Raw genomic sequence first — 18,501 nt, 5'->3', positions numbered from 1 at the left:
TCACTTTCTCCAATAAATTAAAAGATCTAAAAACTTTTCATATCTCAACTTTATGAAATGAGTATTCGATTTATAATCTAATATCTACACTCAAAAATATTGATAATAACATTTTTGTTATTGCTCCGAAATTCTAATTTTATATATGTATAAATAGATTAATTTAATTCTTTATGTAAAAATAATACTACTATTAATTAATTATTACCATCAACATGATCGTTCGCTAATAAATGTAAATTAAATGTAAACTATCAGTTATCATTCTATACATACATTTTATTATAAGAAAAATAAGTTAACAAAAAAAAAAACTTATTTACCTACCAACTACATTCATTTCTTCCATTTCTCTTCTCAAACAAAAAAAAAAACATACTATCACCGCCACCTAAAATACTATGGCGCCCGCTTGACTTCCTTTGCCACGCGTTGTCTTCAATCTATGAGTTTCTTTTCATGATGGGATATTAGATATGGAGCTCAATTCTTCAACAAGTTAACATGTTTAAACATAGAAAATACTAACTTATTATTTTAAAAAACATACCTTTTCGCAAAGATTAATTACAAATGACAACAAAATAAATGAAATGAGAAAAATGTATAAAACGAATGTAGACTCAATGCTAAGATGGTAGAGTAATACAATTATATAAATGAGAGATAATAGATAAATTATTGGAATTATGATATCCATTTATGAAGAATCATAAAATTAAACCACTATCAAACAACCATCAAGCTAATAATGATTAAAAAAATGGAAAGCAAAAAGGTAAAACATTAAAATTAGAAATAAGAATATATTTATTATATGATGTTATAAAAATAATATTATAAACTATTGTAAAACATTATATACCTTCAAACTTTCTATGGATCGACTAACTTCTCGGACCTTATTCATGATATGAAATCTAATTGTCCAATCTTTTTTTTGAGAGATTGATTACACGAAGAGTATCATTCAAAATCTGCTCAACCTGATTATAGTCATTCACTGGGTTATAAGCTACATTTAAACCAATACAATTTATAAATTATAAGGAATAAACTTTTGATCTCCTCTATATAATAGGAGTAAAATATAACAATTGAATCATAACATTAAACACTCCATTAAAAAATGAAAAAGTAAGCATATTTCTGAGCACAAATTTACTTGAACAACATAGATATAACTCATAAAAAAAGGAACCAACATTATTGTTGTAGATCATTTTCCATTTCAATTTACATAACCTAAAAGCAAAAGGACACTGGAAAGAGATAAATACTAAAGCCAAATAAAATAAAAGGAAACGAACCTCACAGTGCTCTTCCAATATTAGGAACCATGAGGTGTGGAGTAGTGTGACATCCCGATCCTTATAAAGTTTGAGCAGCAAAATGATTGAATTTTTTCACTAATCTAAAGAGTAAAAAGAGATTAAACCTTGAGCCATTGTCACCAAGCTGGCCATGCAGTCAGACTATAGTAGCCTGGTGTTTCCCTTTAGGCTTAACAACATAAGTCCTCCCAAACCCAACATTCCTTCTAGCAGTTCTACTCCCTGATAATCACAACAAATACTTCAAATTCGAGTCGAAATGAAAAAAATCAGCATACAAAAATAGAGAACCACACACATATTTCTCAGAAAACGAGAATGACAAAAATAGTAATAGGATTATTATTTCTGTTAAAAATCTTTTCACTTCCCAATCTATAATCTATAAATATATAAAAGGAGAGTTTTGAGAATAATTACATAAATGCCATTAATAATATAAAAAAGATTTTTCTAATATAATTACTATAATAAAGATTAACTACCCACTATTGACATTCATTGCCACTTACCCACTAACCTTTTAACTTTGGGATTTATAAAGAGATTTTTCTTTTAATTTAATGGTTGATCATCAAAGAGTAGTACACCTTCTGAACTCAACTTCGTTAGCTGTTGTTTACTTTCAGTCTTTGTCACCTACTCTGGTTTAATTTTTCTATTACACATTTCTTTAATGTAACAATATAGTCTTGTGATAAATATGTTGTAAGATAGCATCTATTTGGTGAATGTCCTGTAAGAAATGTTGAACGATGATACTTCCATCTGGTGCATTTAGTTTTTTATTTTTTTAATATTGTGAAGTGTTAAATGTATAATTTTTTCATGTAGTGCTTTGTATGAATATTAGGTTGGTGGCACTCTTATTCATTTGTCTTTCCTGGACGTGGTATGGGTGGTAACAGCTACACGGAAAGTAGGCGATGCGGGGTATACTATTAGTGTATGCTAGACCTGCCCAAGGTTTACCGAACCGACGGTTAAAACCGAAACCGTAACCAGCGGTTATGGTTCTGAACCGAAACCATGAGAATTTACCCGAACAAAAACCGTCGATTTTTGACCGTGGTTCAGATAAGGTTCAAATTTTTTTGAACCGAAACCGTGCCGAAACCGCCGGTTCCAAACCGGAACTGTGAAAAAACGCCGAAAAATCGTGAAACCAAGCCAGAACCGCAAAAAACCGGCAGTTTGGAACCGTGAAAAACCGTAAAAAACCGCCGGAAAAACCGTCGGTTCGGAATCGAAACCGAAACCGGCAGTTTTGGAACCGGAACCATAACCGCGAAACACTCTCGTGATTCGGTTCCGGTTCAACAATTTTCAAAACCGGAACTAGCGGTTCCGAACCGTAACCGTCGGTTCCTGAACCGTGGGCACCTCTAGTGTATGCAACCAATTTTTTTTTCGGCTAAATGCATGCATGTTGATATCAATTGTATATTCCATGCTATTTTGCTATATTTTTGTTGATGATTTTGATCGATTTGGCTATCTTTTAATATATATTTATACATTATTTTTATTGACATGTGTTTGTGATTGATCTTTTGTAGTATAGATCTAAACGTGATTTAAATGATATGTGATTTGTGTGCAATTTTTGGTTTATAAACTTATTTGGTTATATGAGTTTTTATTGGTACAATAAATTGCTATTTTATAATTTTGAGATTTTAGAACTTGAAATAATAATATTGTTTCTCATTCGGTATATGTGTATTTTTTTCTTTGTTTGATTTTATATTTTTTAATAATTGTTTTTTATTTTATATATTTATGATTTCAGATTTCATAAAATGATATTTTTATGAATTTATAAAATTATTTTACAATATAAAATAAGTTTAAATAAAAGAAAATGGGTCGTGCATCGCACGTGAGTAATACTAGTTTTTATTAAAATATCACAAATGTTAAGTTTAACTAAAACAACGTGCAATAACTTACCTAATATTAATACTATAATTAATTAGGTTATTGAATATTCCCAAAATTATGGTAATGGAATGAGAGTTACAAAAGAGGTGGAGAGGCCATGACCGAGCCATATTTTTTTTTTCAAATATTCCCAAAATTATGGTAATGGAATGAGAGTTACAAAAGAGGTGGAGAGGCCATGACCGAGCCATATTTTTTTTTCATTAATATTACAAAATTACAAAAGAGGTGGAGAGGCCATGGCGGTTATTCCCAAAATTATGGTAATGGAATGGGAGTTACAAAAGAGGTGGAGAGGCCATGACCGAGCCATATTTTTTTTCATTAATATTAAAAAATTACAAAAGAGGTGGAGAGGCCATGACATAGCCATATTTTTTTTCATTAATATTACAAATTTTTCATAATGGCAATCTTGTGAATATTCCCAAAACTCGCCTTTTATATATCGTATAGATTTCACTCACATTTTATTATAGAACTAGTATTACTTATGTGCGATGCACAGATTAAAATATTTTTAATCAAAATCAATTAAATAAATTTAGGAATAATATCATTATAAAAAATTATAAATAATTAATGTGTACTCCATAATACAATGAATTATTGGTGAAGAAATTTATGAACTGATCATTTTGTACGAATGATTTACACCAAATTTTTAAACCAAAATGCATATTCACCTACTTTCTTTATTTTTTCAGTTTTGTATATAGGGGTGCGTTAGGCTCCTTTGCACCCTAAGTGTCCTATTTCCTTCTTAATCTCAGCCCTTGGATCCTTGAATTGGATGGTTATGATCAATGCATTATTAGTCTATAATGTTGCATTATTAGCCGTTTTGTGCATTATTAGAATGAAAATGTGCATTATTAGTCTATAATATTGCATTATTAGCCGCTGTGCATTATTAGAATGAAAATGTGCATTATTAAATGACACGTGACATTAATCTAACCGTCAGATGACAAAATCGTGGGACTAGAATTAAGAAGGAAAAAAGACGAAAGATATGAAAAGGATTTAAATACATATATATTTATATAAATTACTATATATACACCTCGTCAACTTATACTTTGGGTTATGCAATGTTCTAATCAATACGAAAGTTCCTATTACTTTATTACTTTAATTTTTTTAATTAAAAGAATATCAAATTTTTTTCTTTTTCATTTCTCATTTAATTTGTTTATACTATTATACATCAAAATTTATTTATTTAAATTGATAAATTTTCAAAAAACACTTACTTATTCAAGACATTAATTAATTTAAATTAATACGTCGTATTACTTAAATACTATAAAAAAATTAAGAAATCCCATAACGTAACTAATTAATAAATATATAAACCAAGAGCAATAATATACTTGTGTAAATAATAATATATTCCATTAACAACTTTAGTAATCGGTTGATGAAACTCATGTATTGAAATATATGACTAAACGAAGCTTTAATAAATTAAACCTAATGTATAAAATCGCGTCTCCATACCACAACGTTTTCTTCCAGAATTTTGCGTCCTCCTAGAAATTGATTCTTCCCTTATTGAACTTCCTCTAACATGGTCAAGTTATGTTATTTTTTCTTGTCAACATTTAACACAAGTGGATCCTGGAAATGATGCTCTCGAAGGGATGGAAGCAAACATCCGTAACAGAAGCGCAGTGGTAAATCATGAATAACAAAAGGCCATCTGTTACGAACTTGAATCCTTCGAGTGGGTTTTAACTCCAACAAAATAACTAAATTATGGAAATTTAGAAAACTTGATAAACTAAAGAAAAGGAACTTGATAAACTAATGGAAATGGAAATATACTTTTCTATTCTTCTTTGCTTAATGCCAAAGGATTACAAATATTTATAGAGAACAATATGCAATAACTAATTAATGAGAAACGTGCAACATTATGCCACTAACTATACCACTAATCCACTAACTAAAACTAAATAACCAACTCTTATCCACTAATTATGAAACTAAATAACTAACTTTAAACCAAAACACGTTGTCTTCAACATTCATGTTTATATTTAAATAATAGTAATATCTACTCCCTCCGTCCCAGATAATTCGTCCCAGTTCCTTTTTTACACTCATTTTGCAAAAATAATAATAAATAGTTAAAGTGGAGAGAAAGTAAAGTAAAAGAGAGAATAATGTAGAGAATAGTCTTATCTACATTATTGTTTCTCTTATTTTACTTTCTCTCAACTTTACCTATTTATTATTATTTTTGCAAAATGAGTGTGAAAAATGAACTGTGACGAATTATCTGGGACGGAGGGAGTATTTTAAAAGGACATTTCCCTAAATACCCCCAAACCTCCCCTTTTATATATTGTATAGATTAATACTAGTATATAAAAGTATGACTCATATTTTACTATTTTTTTCTATCATTTTTATTTACAAAGTCAAATAATTTTCTAAAACCCACGCGGATAATTTCCTATACAAATTTGTAATTTGCCCTCTATTCTTTGGGGGTGTTTTTGTCCGAAAAAAAGTGCTAAAAAGTTTTAAAAAAACCTTAAAATGTGCATAAGTACAAATATATGGATCGCAAATGATATTTTGCAAGTATAGGAATCGCAAACGTGCGTCTTGATAAGTATAAGGCCTAAATACGTAATTCACTCAAAAAATAAGACTTTTAATTGGGAGTTGTTATTGTATTAGGTGTTGTTAAATTAAAAAAGAGTGGTTATAACTCATTTACATTGATACTAGTTATATACTAGCTATGACATATCCTACTTATAGGAGCAATAGTAATTTTTCTTATAGGAGCAATACTAATATTTGTAGCTCTTTTATTTGATACTACTATTATATGGTAAAATAAAATAGAAATGGATGGTGGGTGAATGGACATCCCCACTAGGAAGCGTATATTAAGCGCATCCTCTCAAATTGCAACGGCAAACACAAGAATCTCCTCAATTCCCTCTCTCCATATAATTTAACTAGCCCCTTAGCTTTTAGGATCTTGACTCACACCTTAATTATTCCCAAATCCTCTGAGTATTGATCATGGCGGAGGCATCGCGAGAGGAGAACGTGTACATGGCGAAGCTGGCGGAGCAGGCGGAGCGGTACGAGGAGATGGTGGAGTTCATGGAGAAGGTGTCGGGCGCGCTGGGGGAGAAGGAGGAGCTGAGCGTGGAGGAGCGCAACCTGCTCTCCGTGGCCTACAAGAACGTCATCGGGGCGAGGCGCGCCTCGTGGCGGATCATCTCCTCCATCGAGCAGAAGGAGGAGTCGAAAGGGAACGGGGACCACGTCGCCACCATCAAGACCTACCGCTCCAAGATCGAGAAGGAGCTCTGCACCATCTGCGACGGCATCCTCAAGATGCTCGATGACCGCCTCGTCCCCTCCGCCTCCTCCGGCGACTCTAAGGTCTTTTACCTTAAGATGAAGGGCGATTATCATCGGTACTTGGCTGAGTTTAAGACTGGCGCGGAGCGGAAAGAGGCCGCTGAGTCCACTCTCTCCGCCTACAAGTCTGCTCAGGTATTACTTGTATTAAATGATGTTGTTTAAATTGAAACGTTTAAAAACATATAAGTGTTTTGTGCATATGTGCGAGATCAATTTTGGACTTGACTCATTAACTGACTATGTGTATTAAACGATGTGTCTGCTCAGGTATTCATCTATACTATGTGTATTAAATGATGTTGTTTAAATTGTAACGTTCATACGCAATTTAAAGTTATTGTTGTCATTTTATAAAATTGCTTTATTAATCAGAAATGTGGAGATCAATTTTGGACTTTAAAAACATATTGTTTGAGACCATATTGAAATTGAAAATGAATGCGCAGGACATTGCTAACACGGAGCTGGCCCCAACGCATCCAATCAGGCTTGGATTGGCTCTCAACTTCTCCGTTTTCTACTACGAGATTCTCAACTCCCCCGACCGCGCTTGTAGTCTAGCAAAACAAGTACGTGCATATAGAATAAATGACAAAAAGCGGTTAATATTTTTGTATAATGTAAACATGAATTGAGGTGTTTACCAGGCCTTTGATGAAGCGATTGCGGAGTTGGATACGTTAGGCGAGGAGTCCTACAAAGACAGCACCTTGATCATGCAGCTTCTTCGCGACAACCTCACTTTATGGACCTCCGACGTTCAGGTTAGCAAAAATTACAAGATCAAATTAATCGAATTCTCGGTAATTGTGATTTTTAAGATGATGCCTTTTTGCAGGAGGAAGGAGCTGATGAGATTAAGGAAGCCCCCAAAGCTGAAGAAGGACAACCGCAGTGAGGAGGTTGAGATGATCACTAGTTTGTTTGGTGTTATTTCATTCAACTTTGAATTATGTTTATGGTTAATTTCCTATAGGAGTTTGTGTTAGAACATGCTACATTAAGTTTGTTTAGTTAGGCCAAGTTGTAAGCTTCACATGAAGTATCTCATAACTGCAATTTTTTTTTTTGAGACAAAAGCATTGAATAGTTTCTGTCCTTTTTTTGTTGAGGAGTAGAAATGATAGTATGAAAGAATAGACATGTTAGCGTGCGAAATCTATAGTCAATTAACTAAGAATGGCTAAGAATCAGAATTTATGACACCTATTCACTGTCTTGGCTATAAGTAGCAACATGCATGAGCCAACATGTGAGCTCATGCAAAGTCTTATTCACAACTACTTTTGACTTTTGTATTATCTTGATTTGCTTAATCTAATGACAAGTTTGATGTGTTTTGGAATCACATTCACATAAAGCCATACGTGTTGAATTTGATCGATAAACGCAAAGCAGAAGCGTGCTTCTTAAATTCACAACGTTGTTAGATGAACTTTGAAGTGAGAAAATCGTCTTCCAAGAGCTATAGTTTTTAAGAGAATTTGTTTTTCTTTTCTCGATTCTTAACTAGACTATATTGACGTATATTTATATGTTACACTTAAGAGCAGGGACGGATCCAATTCATAATGAGAAGGGGCAAATGCCCCACCTCAATTTTCCCGGAAGGAATCACCTCATACATAGTATAATACATTTTATAATACACCATTAATAAGTTGACAAGTGAATCCTATTTTATGGTTAAAAAGGTTATTTTTAAAATTTATTTCCTTCACTTTCTTACTACCATATTCAATCAAGATAATTTTGTTAACTCTTGTTAAAAAAATATCATAGGTCAAATTTGACTTTTTAAAAAAATTATATAAAAAGTGTTTACGTATTCTAAAAAATATATAAATGTCAAAAATTTCCTATTTTATTTCTTTTTTTTATTTTATTAATCAACCAAGTTACGCAACTGTTGTTAAAAATATTTAATAAGTCAAATTTTATTTACTCCAAAATATTTATATAAAAATAATAAATTTTTATGTATTCCAAAAAATTTAAAAATTTCTTTTCTAATTTTATTAAGATTGTTTGATTTTTTATATCCGTAAAAGATCTCGATCATATAAAAATGTATAGTAAGTAATTAACTTGAATTTGACCAAATTTCATATTTTATATAGCTATTATCGAAATAGAAAAAATAGTACTCTATAAAATAATTGCAAAATTTTAATTAATTAAAAAAAAGTTTGACGTAATTAGTTGATTCTATTAGAATTTAAAAAAAATATTCTACTAATTATGTCAACTCTTTTAACTTAATAAATTTTAAAATTATTTTTATAGAATATATATATAATAAATTTATATCCTTTTATCTTGAGATAATAGCTATATAAAACATAAAATTTGGTCAAGCTTTAGGTTATTATAATTTTATATAAGGGCGACGTTCTTTGAGTGTTATTAAAAAGTAAATCATCATAATAAAATAAAAAAAGAAATGAAATGGGAAATTTTTTACATTTATATATTTTCTTGAATACGTAAAAAAGTTACACTTTTCATATAATCTTTTAAAAAAGTAAAATTTGACCTATGATATCTATTTTAACAAGAGTTAACAAATTTATCTTGATTGAATATGGTAGTAAGAAAGTGAAGGAAATAAAGTTTAGAAATAATCTTTTTAACTATAAAATAGGATCCACTTGTTAACTAATTAATGGTGTATTATAAAATGTATTATGCTATGTATGAGGTGATCCCTTCCGTAATTTTCCACATACATGTAGATTTATATAGCAAATTATATAAATTTATTAACTAAGCACTAAATTGCCCCTCCATGTATTATAATAAAAAAGTATAATTGCCCCATCTAATAACATAAAATGCAGCTAGAATCCAAGATAATAGAAAAGATGGATAAAATATTTTCCTTTTCCTTATAGAATATAGAACATGCAGAAAAAACCAAAGAGTTTATAGCTGTAGACGAACAAAAATTAAAGCTTCTCTAAAGAAAATTTGTTTATACTTTTGCCCCCTCTACTATAATTTTCTGGCTCCGTAAGAGGACCAATACTTTTAATTTAGCAATCGAGTCATTAACCTAATTTATTAGTAGTATAAGTTTGACTTCATTTGATATCCGCAGAACAATCCTCCTACTTTTATAAATCATTTAATTGAATCGTTGCTTATATGCTATATAGACGCTCTTAGTCTAAGTATTTTACTTGTATGTTTGGATGAATCTTCTAGTTTTGTGGATAGTCCCAACAAAACTTTTGATGTCGATTTTTTTTAATAATGTAACTTTAAATTGAAAAAAAATGTGAAAGTTCAAGCTAAACAGTAAAATTTAAAATAAAAAATAGAGTAAAATGTAAATTAAAAATTTTCAGACTAAAATATGTTTAACCATTTCTTTATTTTGTAGGGTCGGTATATTTCAGTGGCAGCATAAATATAATTAGTTATGAACAAGAATTTGCATTAACCTATAATTAGTTAGGAACCCCACAAAAATACAAAGCTCGGCAAAAACAAGTGGTAAGCATCCATCAAACAACAGTAGCTTTGCCAGAAGAAAATTGTGCTACTGATGCAGGGTGAGAGCTCTGCTATCCATGGTGATGGAGCCCGCGCTAAATAGGTGCTGCTTCGTAATCGTATCATTCCATGAATATTCACTAGCATTTCGATTTCCAACCATCAATATCCCAAATACCTGACATCATTCCCCAATTTTATCCGAATTCCACGCACGAAATGTCAGAATCCAATCTTCGCCTTAACGATTATACTCATACCTCATTTTTCTCTTCCGGTGGATTGTTCCTCGATTCCAGCGCAATTCCTTCGTCAATTGTCAATAGAATCGTCGGCGAAGTTTCTTGTAACAGTCGCCCGGTGCAATCTCGGCGAAAACGGGGCGAATTTTTGTGTTTGAGTTTGTCTTTTAAGGGGAAAGATGGAGCAGTTATCAACTCTGCAGAATCTAGTGAGTGTAATGAGGCGGTTGGCAGTGCCGCGACGAAGCCGGAAAAGGGGGTTAATAGGCGGTTGAGGGGGCGGGGGGCGGCGATGAACACCACCAAGCATTTGTGCGCTGGTGCTGTGGCTGCGATGGTTTCAAGGTCTGCCTCTCTTTGTGTTTTAATAGTTTTTAATTAATTTTGTTTTTGTAATGTTATTGTATGTCAACTACTCTACTTCTGCAAATTTGTGCTACTGTTATGTGTTTTTTAGATCACTAAGATTTAGAACCATATTGATAGGTTTGCATTATGATTGGACAACACTTGTTTCCAACGATTATCTGTAATTCAACAAGGAGAAGAAAATATTGGGATGTCAAACCTACAATTTGTGTTTGTAATTGTTGCTAGAGCAGCATTGTGCTGATGAAATGTTGTTGAAACAGAACTTGCCTTGCTCCGCTGGAGAGGCTGAAGTTGGAGTATATAGTTCGTGGCGAGAAGGGGGACTTGTACATGCTTATCAACAGAATAGCAACTACACAAGGCTTGAGAGGCTTTTGGAAGGGAAATTTTGTTAACATACTGCGCACGGCACCTTTCAAGGCGATTAATTTCTGTGCTTATGATACATACAGAAAGCAGCTTCTCAAACTATCTGGAAATGAGGAAACCACGAATTCTGAGAGATTTATTGCGGGCGCTGCAGCTGGTATGACGGCTACTGTCCTATGCTTGCCCTTGGATACAGTGAGTGGCAATCCATAAAGTGCTCTAGTTCGTCCACTTTTTATATTTGGGCCGTCAATTCTTGTCAGTTGTCACAATTTGAAATACTCCTCTTTGCTGATCCACTTTGTTTCTACAGGAGAAATTTTAATGTCCTTGAAGCAAAATGATTTCACAAATGAGTTTAGTTTTTTGCTCATATATTTGTGCAAATAATCCAAACTTCATAGTCATATATATTGGTGCAAAATGGATTTGAAGGACAAATGGTTTCTGAAATTTGCTGTAAAAGGAGAGAGTATCATGTTTTTCCTACTTGCTCTCTCACTGTCTATTCTCTGATAAATACTCTGCATCTGTCAATGAGTGAATAACATAGTGTTCCTATAGTAATGCAAAGTACAAAAAGGTAAATGCCACTACTCCCTTCAGAGAATGGAAGGTGGGATGAAATCGTTATTCTTTGCTATAATTGCTCTGATAATTTATTTGCTACTATGCATGTTATTTTTTATTGAGAGAATTCTTGATGTGATATAGAAACCAAATTTTGTATCTGGTGAGTCTGGTCAAGAGGTTACACTAAAACTATACTTGCTTCAGATACGGACCAGGCTTGTGGCGCCTGGAGGGGAAGTACTGGGTGGAGTTATTGGCGCTTTTCGACATATTATTCATAATGAAGGGGTTCTTTCTCTTTACAAGGGATTATTGCCCTCAATTCTTAGCATGGCACCATCAGGCGCAGTGTTTTATGGAGTATATGACATATTGAAATCAGCTTATCTGCATTCACCTGAGGGAAAAAAAAGAATTGAGAATTTGAAACAACAGCATCAAGAATTGAATGCTTTTGAGCAGCTGGAATTGGGACCTGTGAGAACTCTATTGCATGGTGCTATTGCAGGTGCTTGTGCTGAAGCTGCTACCTACCCATTTGAGGTAGTGAGAAGGCAGCTCCAGCTGCAAGGCCGTGCAACTAGGTTGGGTACGTTAGCAACTTGTGTCAAGATAGTTGAGCAAGGTGGTGTCCCTGCTCTTTATGCAGGTCTTATTCCCAGTTTATTGCAGGTATACTTTCAGTATTTACATTATTTCTCCCTTCTTTGAAATGTTGACAACAAACATCTCCACATATGAATTTTTGGGCATGGCTCTATTTAATCCTTCTTGTTTTGCATCTGAATGAGATGAAATTTTACTTGTTATGCAATTGAAACACATGCTTCATTAAGTAAGATGCTTAATACTACTCTTTTGCACCTCCAACGGGAGAGGTGAAATAATCGACTGCAATTTTTCATTGATTGTGAGACCATTCCAACTCTGTGCTGTAAATGGGAGTTTAAATTCTGCATATAGATGATATGTTGATCTGATACCTTGTTGGTTGTATTGTATGTCAGGTACTACCTTCGGCTTCAATAAGCTTCTTTGTTTACGAGTTCATGAAGATTGTTCTTAAGGTAGGATGAAGGGGAACCTCGACAAGAATTTAATTCTGAAAATTCATAGCATATGAATATTATTGTTGGTGAGAACAGCAGGACTTAATGTAATTTTCCAGCAAGCAGAATAGGGATTCATTATATGACTATTGTAGGGATTTTCTTGATGTTTTAGTATGAGTACTTACCCCGTTGGCATCACATGCCAAAAAATTTTAAAAAGAAAGAATGAAATGTGACATCTACCTTAGAATGGATGTGATCGTGATAGTCATTCGTTCTTTCTTTTTTATACCTTAATTAAAAGGAGAAAATATATTTTTATACATATAATGTGAAAGAAATTTTTTTTTCTAACAAAGGAAAGTGTGACACAAACTAAAATAGAAAGTGTGTAACACGTACATTTAATTTTAATCTGATACCTCATAAATTATTGTTGAAGTCATTAATTAAAAAAATTACATAAAAAGGCTAAATTTAATAATTTATTTATTATTTCAAATAATAAACTAAAGAACCAATTAAATTTAACTTTTATGTAATTCATAAAATTTTTGAAATTTTCAAAAATAGTTGAATGAGACGAAATCTTTAAAAACAAATAAGTACTCCATGAAAATTAAGAAAGCTATTGACAATCAAATAAAGCTCAAGATGTAACCTGCATACATATGACCTAAACTAAAAGTAAACCGACATTTTAAGCAACGTTTAATTGCGAATGCTTTCTCACTTCGAAAAAGGGGTTCAATTTCAGTAATAAAACATCGACTCACTGTAAAAAGATAGAGTGAGAGAAAAAAGCAATCGAATAAGGTTCCATTGATTCGATCCATCCAGTTCTAAATCCGCTCTAAATTCCCAAGCTTCTTCCTCTTTGTGCTGGGAAAACGTATAAATCTTGAGAAATCTGTTCATAATCATACACATTATTACATTATACATATAGAGAGAGTGAGGATGATGGTATGGATGAGAAGCTGAAGGGGAGATGGCGAGAGGAGAGTGTTCTTACAAGAGAACGACTTTGGTTGTTTGTTCTGTGAACATTGTTGTTGCTCTCTATGTGCTCCACTCTCTCTACGCTTCTGTTTACAACTACTCCTTCGCTGACACTCGCACCAGTAAGAGCTTCTGAATAAGTTTCCCCCTTTTTGTCTTTCATTCTCTTGAAACCCCAATTGGATTTGATTAAAATTTGGTTCTTGCAGCTAGAGCCTTTATCTTTAAGTTTCAATTATCTTTTTGATATCCAGAGTTATTGTTTGATTGTGTTGCACTACTTTGTTTACTCAATTAGTCAAATATATGGGTGTTTGCCTGGCTGAAAATAGTCTTCTAGCTAACCTTTGTTGTGCTTACTGCTTATCCAGTATTTAAATACAATGCAAATCAGATTAGCAGAATGGAAGAGTCGAATCGAATACGAAAAGCAGCAGAACCCACAGAACTTATTCGATTGGTGAGATCCCGTTTAGCTTGAGGAAGTAGTTGTGAATATCTGGCTGTGCAAATCTCTAGGTTATATTGTGTATGTGTCTTGATGTTGGTTTTGTTATCATTAGTGTTACTGCTACATAATGGATGTATTCTTTGTGGTTAATGATCTCACAGCTAAAGGAAAAATTTGCAAGTGAAGAAAGAGTTGAAGAATTGCCCCACAGTTTGAAAAAAAAGCTGATACATGAGATCCTAGATAGGTTCAGAAGCTTAGATGCTGCTGCCAATGGGACGGAGCAACGAGGTCAGTATATCCTTAATTGTTGATGCTTAGTTTAATCAGCATGCTACTATGTTTCTTTTTGTGCAAACTCTGTACAGCGTTCTAAATTTGTATATATAAATTTTAAATGGTTGAATTCTTTGATACTTTAACACTACATTAGAAGTAGAAATACAATACTATTTGTTTTTTGGATGTTAGATTGTTAGGTCTAAGTCTTGTTGGAATAAAATGATCAAGAAGATTTATCAGTAGGTAGAATTAGGTCAGGATTGGACTGGTTGTTGGAGGGGTGGATTGGACATGGGATTTGGAAATCCTTATATATTTGGTTTGGAGGAAGATACAGGGAAAGACGGGGTAATAGATAAATTCAGTATCTGTGAAACTAAATCTTCCTTGATTGGAATTTGTTCGATGAGGTTTTCTATGATGATAGCACTTTCAGTAGCTAAAGCCTCAGATGCTGATTTTGATTTTCTATTATGTTAGACACTTGAAGCATATCTGTTGTATCAACCACAATGATGGGATTGACCACTTTTAATATTTTGTTGATATTTACACCACAACTTTAATGTAGAGTTTGGCATATTAATTCCAAGAATTTTAATAATTCCAAACATATTTAAAGTTTCACACAAATACGATACACTTTTTTGAAAACAAATACTCCAACTTTGTAAATTGTATTGGAGATACTGAAAAATAGAAGTTGGAACTGTAAATTAAACCAAACCATTGCAGAATTTTCTCTTTCTTCTCAAGAAAATATTTTTTCGAGTATAACCCCTCAACTTGATTGTCTATGCGCTATGTCACCCATATAGTTTCTTGGCTTAGCGGGGAAAGTTTAAGTGTGTCTAATATCAATAAGGATATACTCCCTTTTAGAATTACCATGACTTGGTCCACTTGCTGAGATATTAGTCCTTAAGCATGTCAAAAAAGAATTGACGACACTGTATGGGAGTCTAGAATTCCAAAACCCTGACCGTGCTAGTTTCTATTTATCAAAATTGAGCTTGCTGTTCACCTGATTTTTTTTTTTTTTTCAATATGTTTATTTTAGCTCTCTTATATGTTAGTTCTTTTTCATATCAGTTTCTTGATTGCTGGATCATTTGATTTGATATGCCATAGTAGCACAAGTAACACAATTACCTCATCTTAGTCCATAAGTTTATGCTTACAAATTCCCACTCATTGCCAACAGATTCTTAATTAGTTTCCTTTAAAACCGTGCTAGAAATCATGTGAAATAGAATCGAAGAAGTCACCCAAGGCTTCACGAGTGGGACTGAAATTCGAAACAACAAGATAAGAATTGACGTGTTTGTAACTGAGTTCTTGAAACTGCAAAGATAGATTTTGATATTTCTCTTTAGATAGACCGTTGACATGAGCTTCAAAACAATGGAGGATTCTTTGGTGGTTAGACTGCTTTCTGTTTTTATTTGATCATTAATTAACTAATTTGAATTACCTATCTATGCAACCAGGCAGATCTGGAAGTGCGATTGTCGTTTATTCAACATTATCACCAAGGAAATATTGGAACAAATTATTCTGGTTTCCTTCTCCCAATATGACTCTAACATTCCTTGCTCATCCGTCTCTTACTCAAACTCATCCTCTCTGTGTCCCATCCTTTTGCCCTTCTACTTTGGATTGCCCTTATCCAGATTTTTTTCCTTATTTGCTCACAGCCACTCCACTTACGGTACTTGACGGAGGGACTCTCACTTGTTCATAGCAATTGGAACCCTTCTCACTTTTGGAATCTGCACTTTCCATTAGTTTTGTTGAATGTCTCTCAATGTGCCATACCGCAAATGTAGGATTTATGCCCACTAAAACTGAACACAATTATATACTTGTGCAACAGTAAAATTTATCTACGGTAATTGAATTAAAAAAGAACAACACAAATTGGACTTGTTAGTAACAATACTCTCTTTGTCTAGATAGAGGTGGTGGGATTGCGACACCAGCAAAATTAAATTCATTGGAACATTATATTTAACAGTTTTGCTGATAAACATCTAGCTTTAACAAAAGGAAGACATATTGTGTGTGTGTGTTGTTAAGGCCTGAGGGAAAATGTCTCAGATGTCTGTAGTGCAATATTTTAATTTTACTATGTTGCAGTAATTACCTTTAAAAATGGAAGATGTTTGCTTATGTCACATGTTTATGTTCCCTGTATAGTTTATGCTATAACACTCTTTATCTTTTTATTGTGCAGATGCAATAGAATCCTGGCGCAAACAAAAATTAAAAGAAGCTAAAAAACTTATTCGTGGGAAAATGTTAAACACAACAATTTTACCTGAGGAAGCCGGTATGATATGTATTCCTTTGGCCTTCTTTAGGCTTCTCAGGTTCTGTATTTGATTTACAAATTGCATTTACAGGCGCTGTTTCAAGAGCTTTAGGTTCTGGTTGGTCTGAAATGTCAGAAGAGATTGGTGTATGGATACCAGTACCAATTATTAACAAGGAACACGACGACAAACCTGAGGGTGAACAAGAGTCCGGTAATTACTTGGTCGCATATTATGATTTGTTGATTCATGAGGCTCTCTCATCTTCTTCTGGCTCAATATAAAGTTCTTGTAAAATTGGCGAAGGAAAATGTGAAACTGACTTGTTGGCTGATATTTGTAATTCCGATTCCAGATGAAGAAGTCCTACCTGGCCGAAAACTACCTCCTGAATGCAATGCTGAGCTACATAGTGATTATGATGGTGCTGCTGTCAGATGGGGACTTACTCACCATAAAGATTCTGCTTACGAGTGTTGTATGTCGTGTTTGGATCAAGCCAGACGTGCCAAACCCGGTGACAAAAAATGCAATATATGGGTCTATTGTCCATCGGAGACAGGATGCTACTCTCCAGATATTTACGAACATAAAAATGGGGAGTGCTGGCTAAAATATGTGAGTTTGCAACCACCCTTTTATACATTCAACGAAAACGATATACCTCTGCTTGAAAAAAGGGAAATAGTCGAGGAAACTGAATATCATCCCTGCTTTCATTGTTGTTTTGCAGTCGGAAACACCAAGGCTGAACTTTAAAGACAAGTATCCAGAATCGTACCGAGATGCACACCCGAATGCTCCAGTTGTTGTGCCGTGGGCATCCGGTGTCGTCGCCATGTGAGTTGTTTTGCAAGCATCAAGTATCTATACCTGCAGAGTTGGAGGGAGCTGTGTCAATTTGTCTGCAAAGGCAGTGGAATTTGGTTCAGTTCTTTTAGAAGTTAGCTTGATTCTGTTGGTTTGCTCTTGTCAATGTACTTGAAAATTTTCTCACAATAATTGTCACAAGTAGCTTAAACTAATATACATGTATATGGACACTTCATTCCGATGATACTGTTGATTTATTACATCATTATTCGTTCGTGCCAAAATTGTCTGAAATCTGAATTTGGACTCAACCATTAGTGTGTACTTTGGTTGGAGTTGAACTTAGGAATCAATATCACTATGCCTTTGGTCTTATATGCACTGAAAAGTATTGGATCTAAATAACAAATATGTATAAAATATGTACTATTATTAATTAATTCTATCATAATTCAGGATTTATATCCAATTTAAACTATTGTTAATTCAGGGAGTGATCAATTACTAACTTATCATTTAATTGCTAACTACAACTAATTTAAGGCTATAGGATTTTAGAAAACGTATGGTCTAAAATTTGCCACGTCTAATTTTTGTTTTTATTAATTAAATTGAAAAAGATAAAAAAAAAACTCCAATAGGATTTTGGATGAAAATGTCAATATAGTGTTTCCAAAATATCAACACAATGCTTTAAGAATGTTAACTCATTGCTTATATTGACATTCTACATGTATTATATTAACATATTTTAAATAGTATGTTGACATTTCTGCTGTACGAAAAAATTAAAAAATTTTGAATTTTTTTTTCCAATTTTGACGTCGGAACATATGTATGTAGGATCCTTATAAA

At 33.0% G+C, this 18,501-nt stretch overlaps 3 protein-coding genes across 4 annotated transcripts; all 3 read left to right on the top strand.

The window, feature by feature from the left end:
- The first annotated feature begins 6,221 nt into the window (after window positions 1–6,221).
- Window positions 6,222–7,835, top strand: LOC125203369 (14-3-3 protein 2-like). The gene is made up of 4 exons (XM_048101700.2): window positions 6,222–6,809; window positions 7,124–7,246; window positions 7,325–7,441; window positions 7,516–7,835. Exons 1-4 carry the CDS (start codon window positions 6,327–6,329, stop codon window positions 7,573–7,575), a joined length of 783 nt encoding a protein of 260 aa, XP_047957657.1. The 5' UTR covers window positions 6,222–6,326; the 3' UTR covers window positions 7,576–7,835.
- Window positions 7,836–10,146: 2,311 nt separating this feature from the next.
- Window positions 10,147–13,037, top strand: LOC125203366 (putative mitochondrial adenine nucleotide transporter BTL3). The gene is made up of 4 exons (XM_048101696.2): window positions 10,147–10,762; window positions 11,050–11,353; window positions 11,936–12,403; window positions 12,739–13,037. Exons 1-4 carry the CDS (start codon window positions 10,395–10,397, stop codon window positions 12,805–12,807), a joined length of 1,209 nt encoding a protein of 402 aa, XP_047957653.1. The 5' UTR covers window positions 10,147–10,394; the 3' UTR covers window positions 12,808–13,037.
- Window positions 13,038–13,526: 489 nt separating this feature from the next.
- LOC125203367 (uncharacterized) lies at window positions 13,527–17,930 on the top strand. 2 transcript variants are annotated; one of them, XM_048101699.2, is made up of 7 exons: window positions 13,527–13,907; window positions 14,180–14,245; window positions 14,398–14,527; window positions 16,755–16,850; window positions 16,924–17,046; window positions 17,189–17,451; window positions 17,567–17,930. In XM_048101699.2, exons 1-7 carry the CDS (start codon window positions 13,848–13,850, stop codon window positions 17,675–17,677), a joined length of 849 nt encoding a protein of 282 aa, XP_047957656.1. In that variant the 5' UTR covers window positions 13,527–13,847; the 3' UTR covers window positions 17,678–17,930. The 2 variants fall into 2 exon arrangements, with proteins under 2 accessions (XP_047957656.1, XP_047957655.1); XM_048101698.2 differs by having other exon boundaries at window positions 13,528–13,907; window positions 14,157–14,245.
- Window positions 17,931–18,501: the final 571 nt, after the last annotated feature.

Source organism: Salvia hispanica, chromosome 6 (genome assembly GCF_029641045.1).
Source record: "Salvia hispanica isolate PSC_SH4W2 chromosome 6, Shi_PSC_v1, whole genome shotgun sequence".
NCBI classification, from domain to species: domain Eukaryota; kingdom Viridiplantae; phylum Streptophyta; class Magnoliopsida; order Lamiales; family Lamiaceae; genus Salvia; species Salvia hispanica.
The sequence above is the reverse complement of the archived record's forward strand: the minus strand, read 5'-3'. Positions and strand labels throughout refer to the sequence as shown.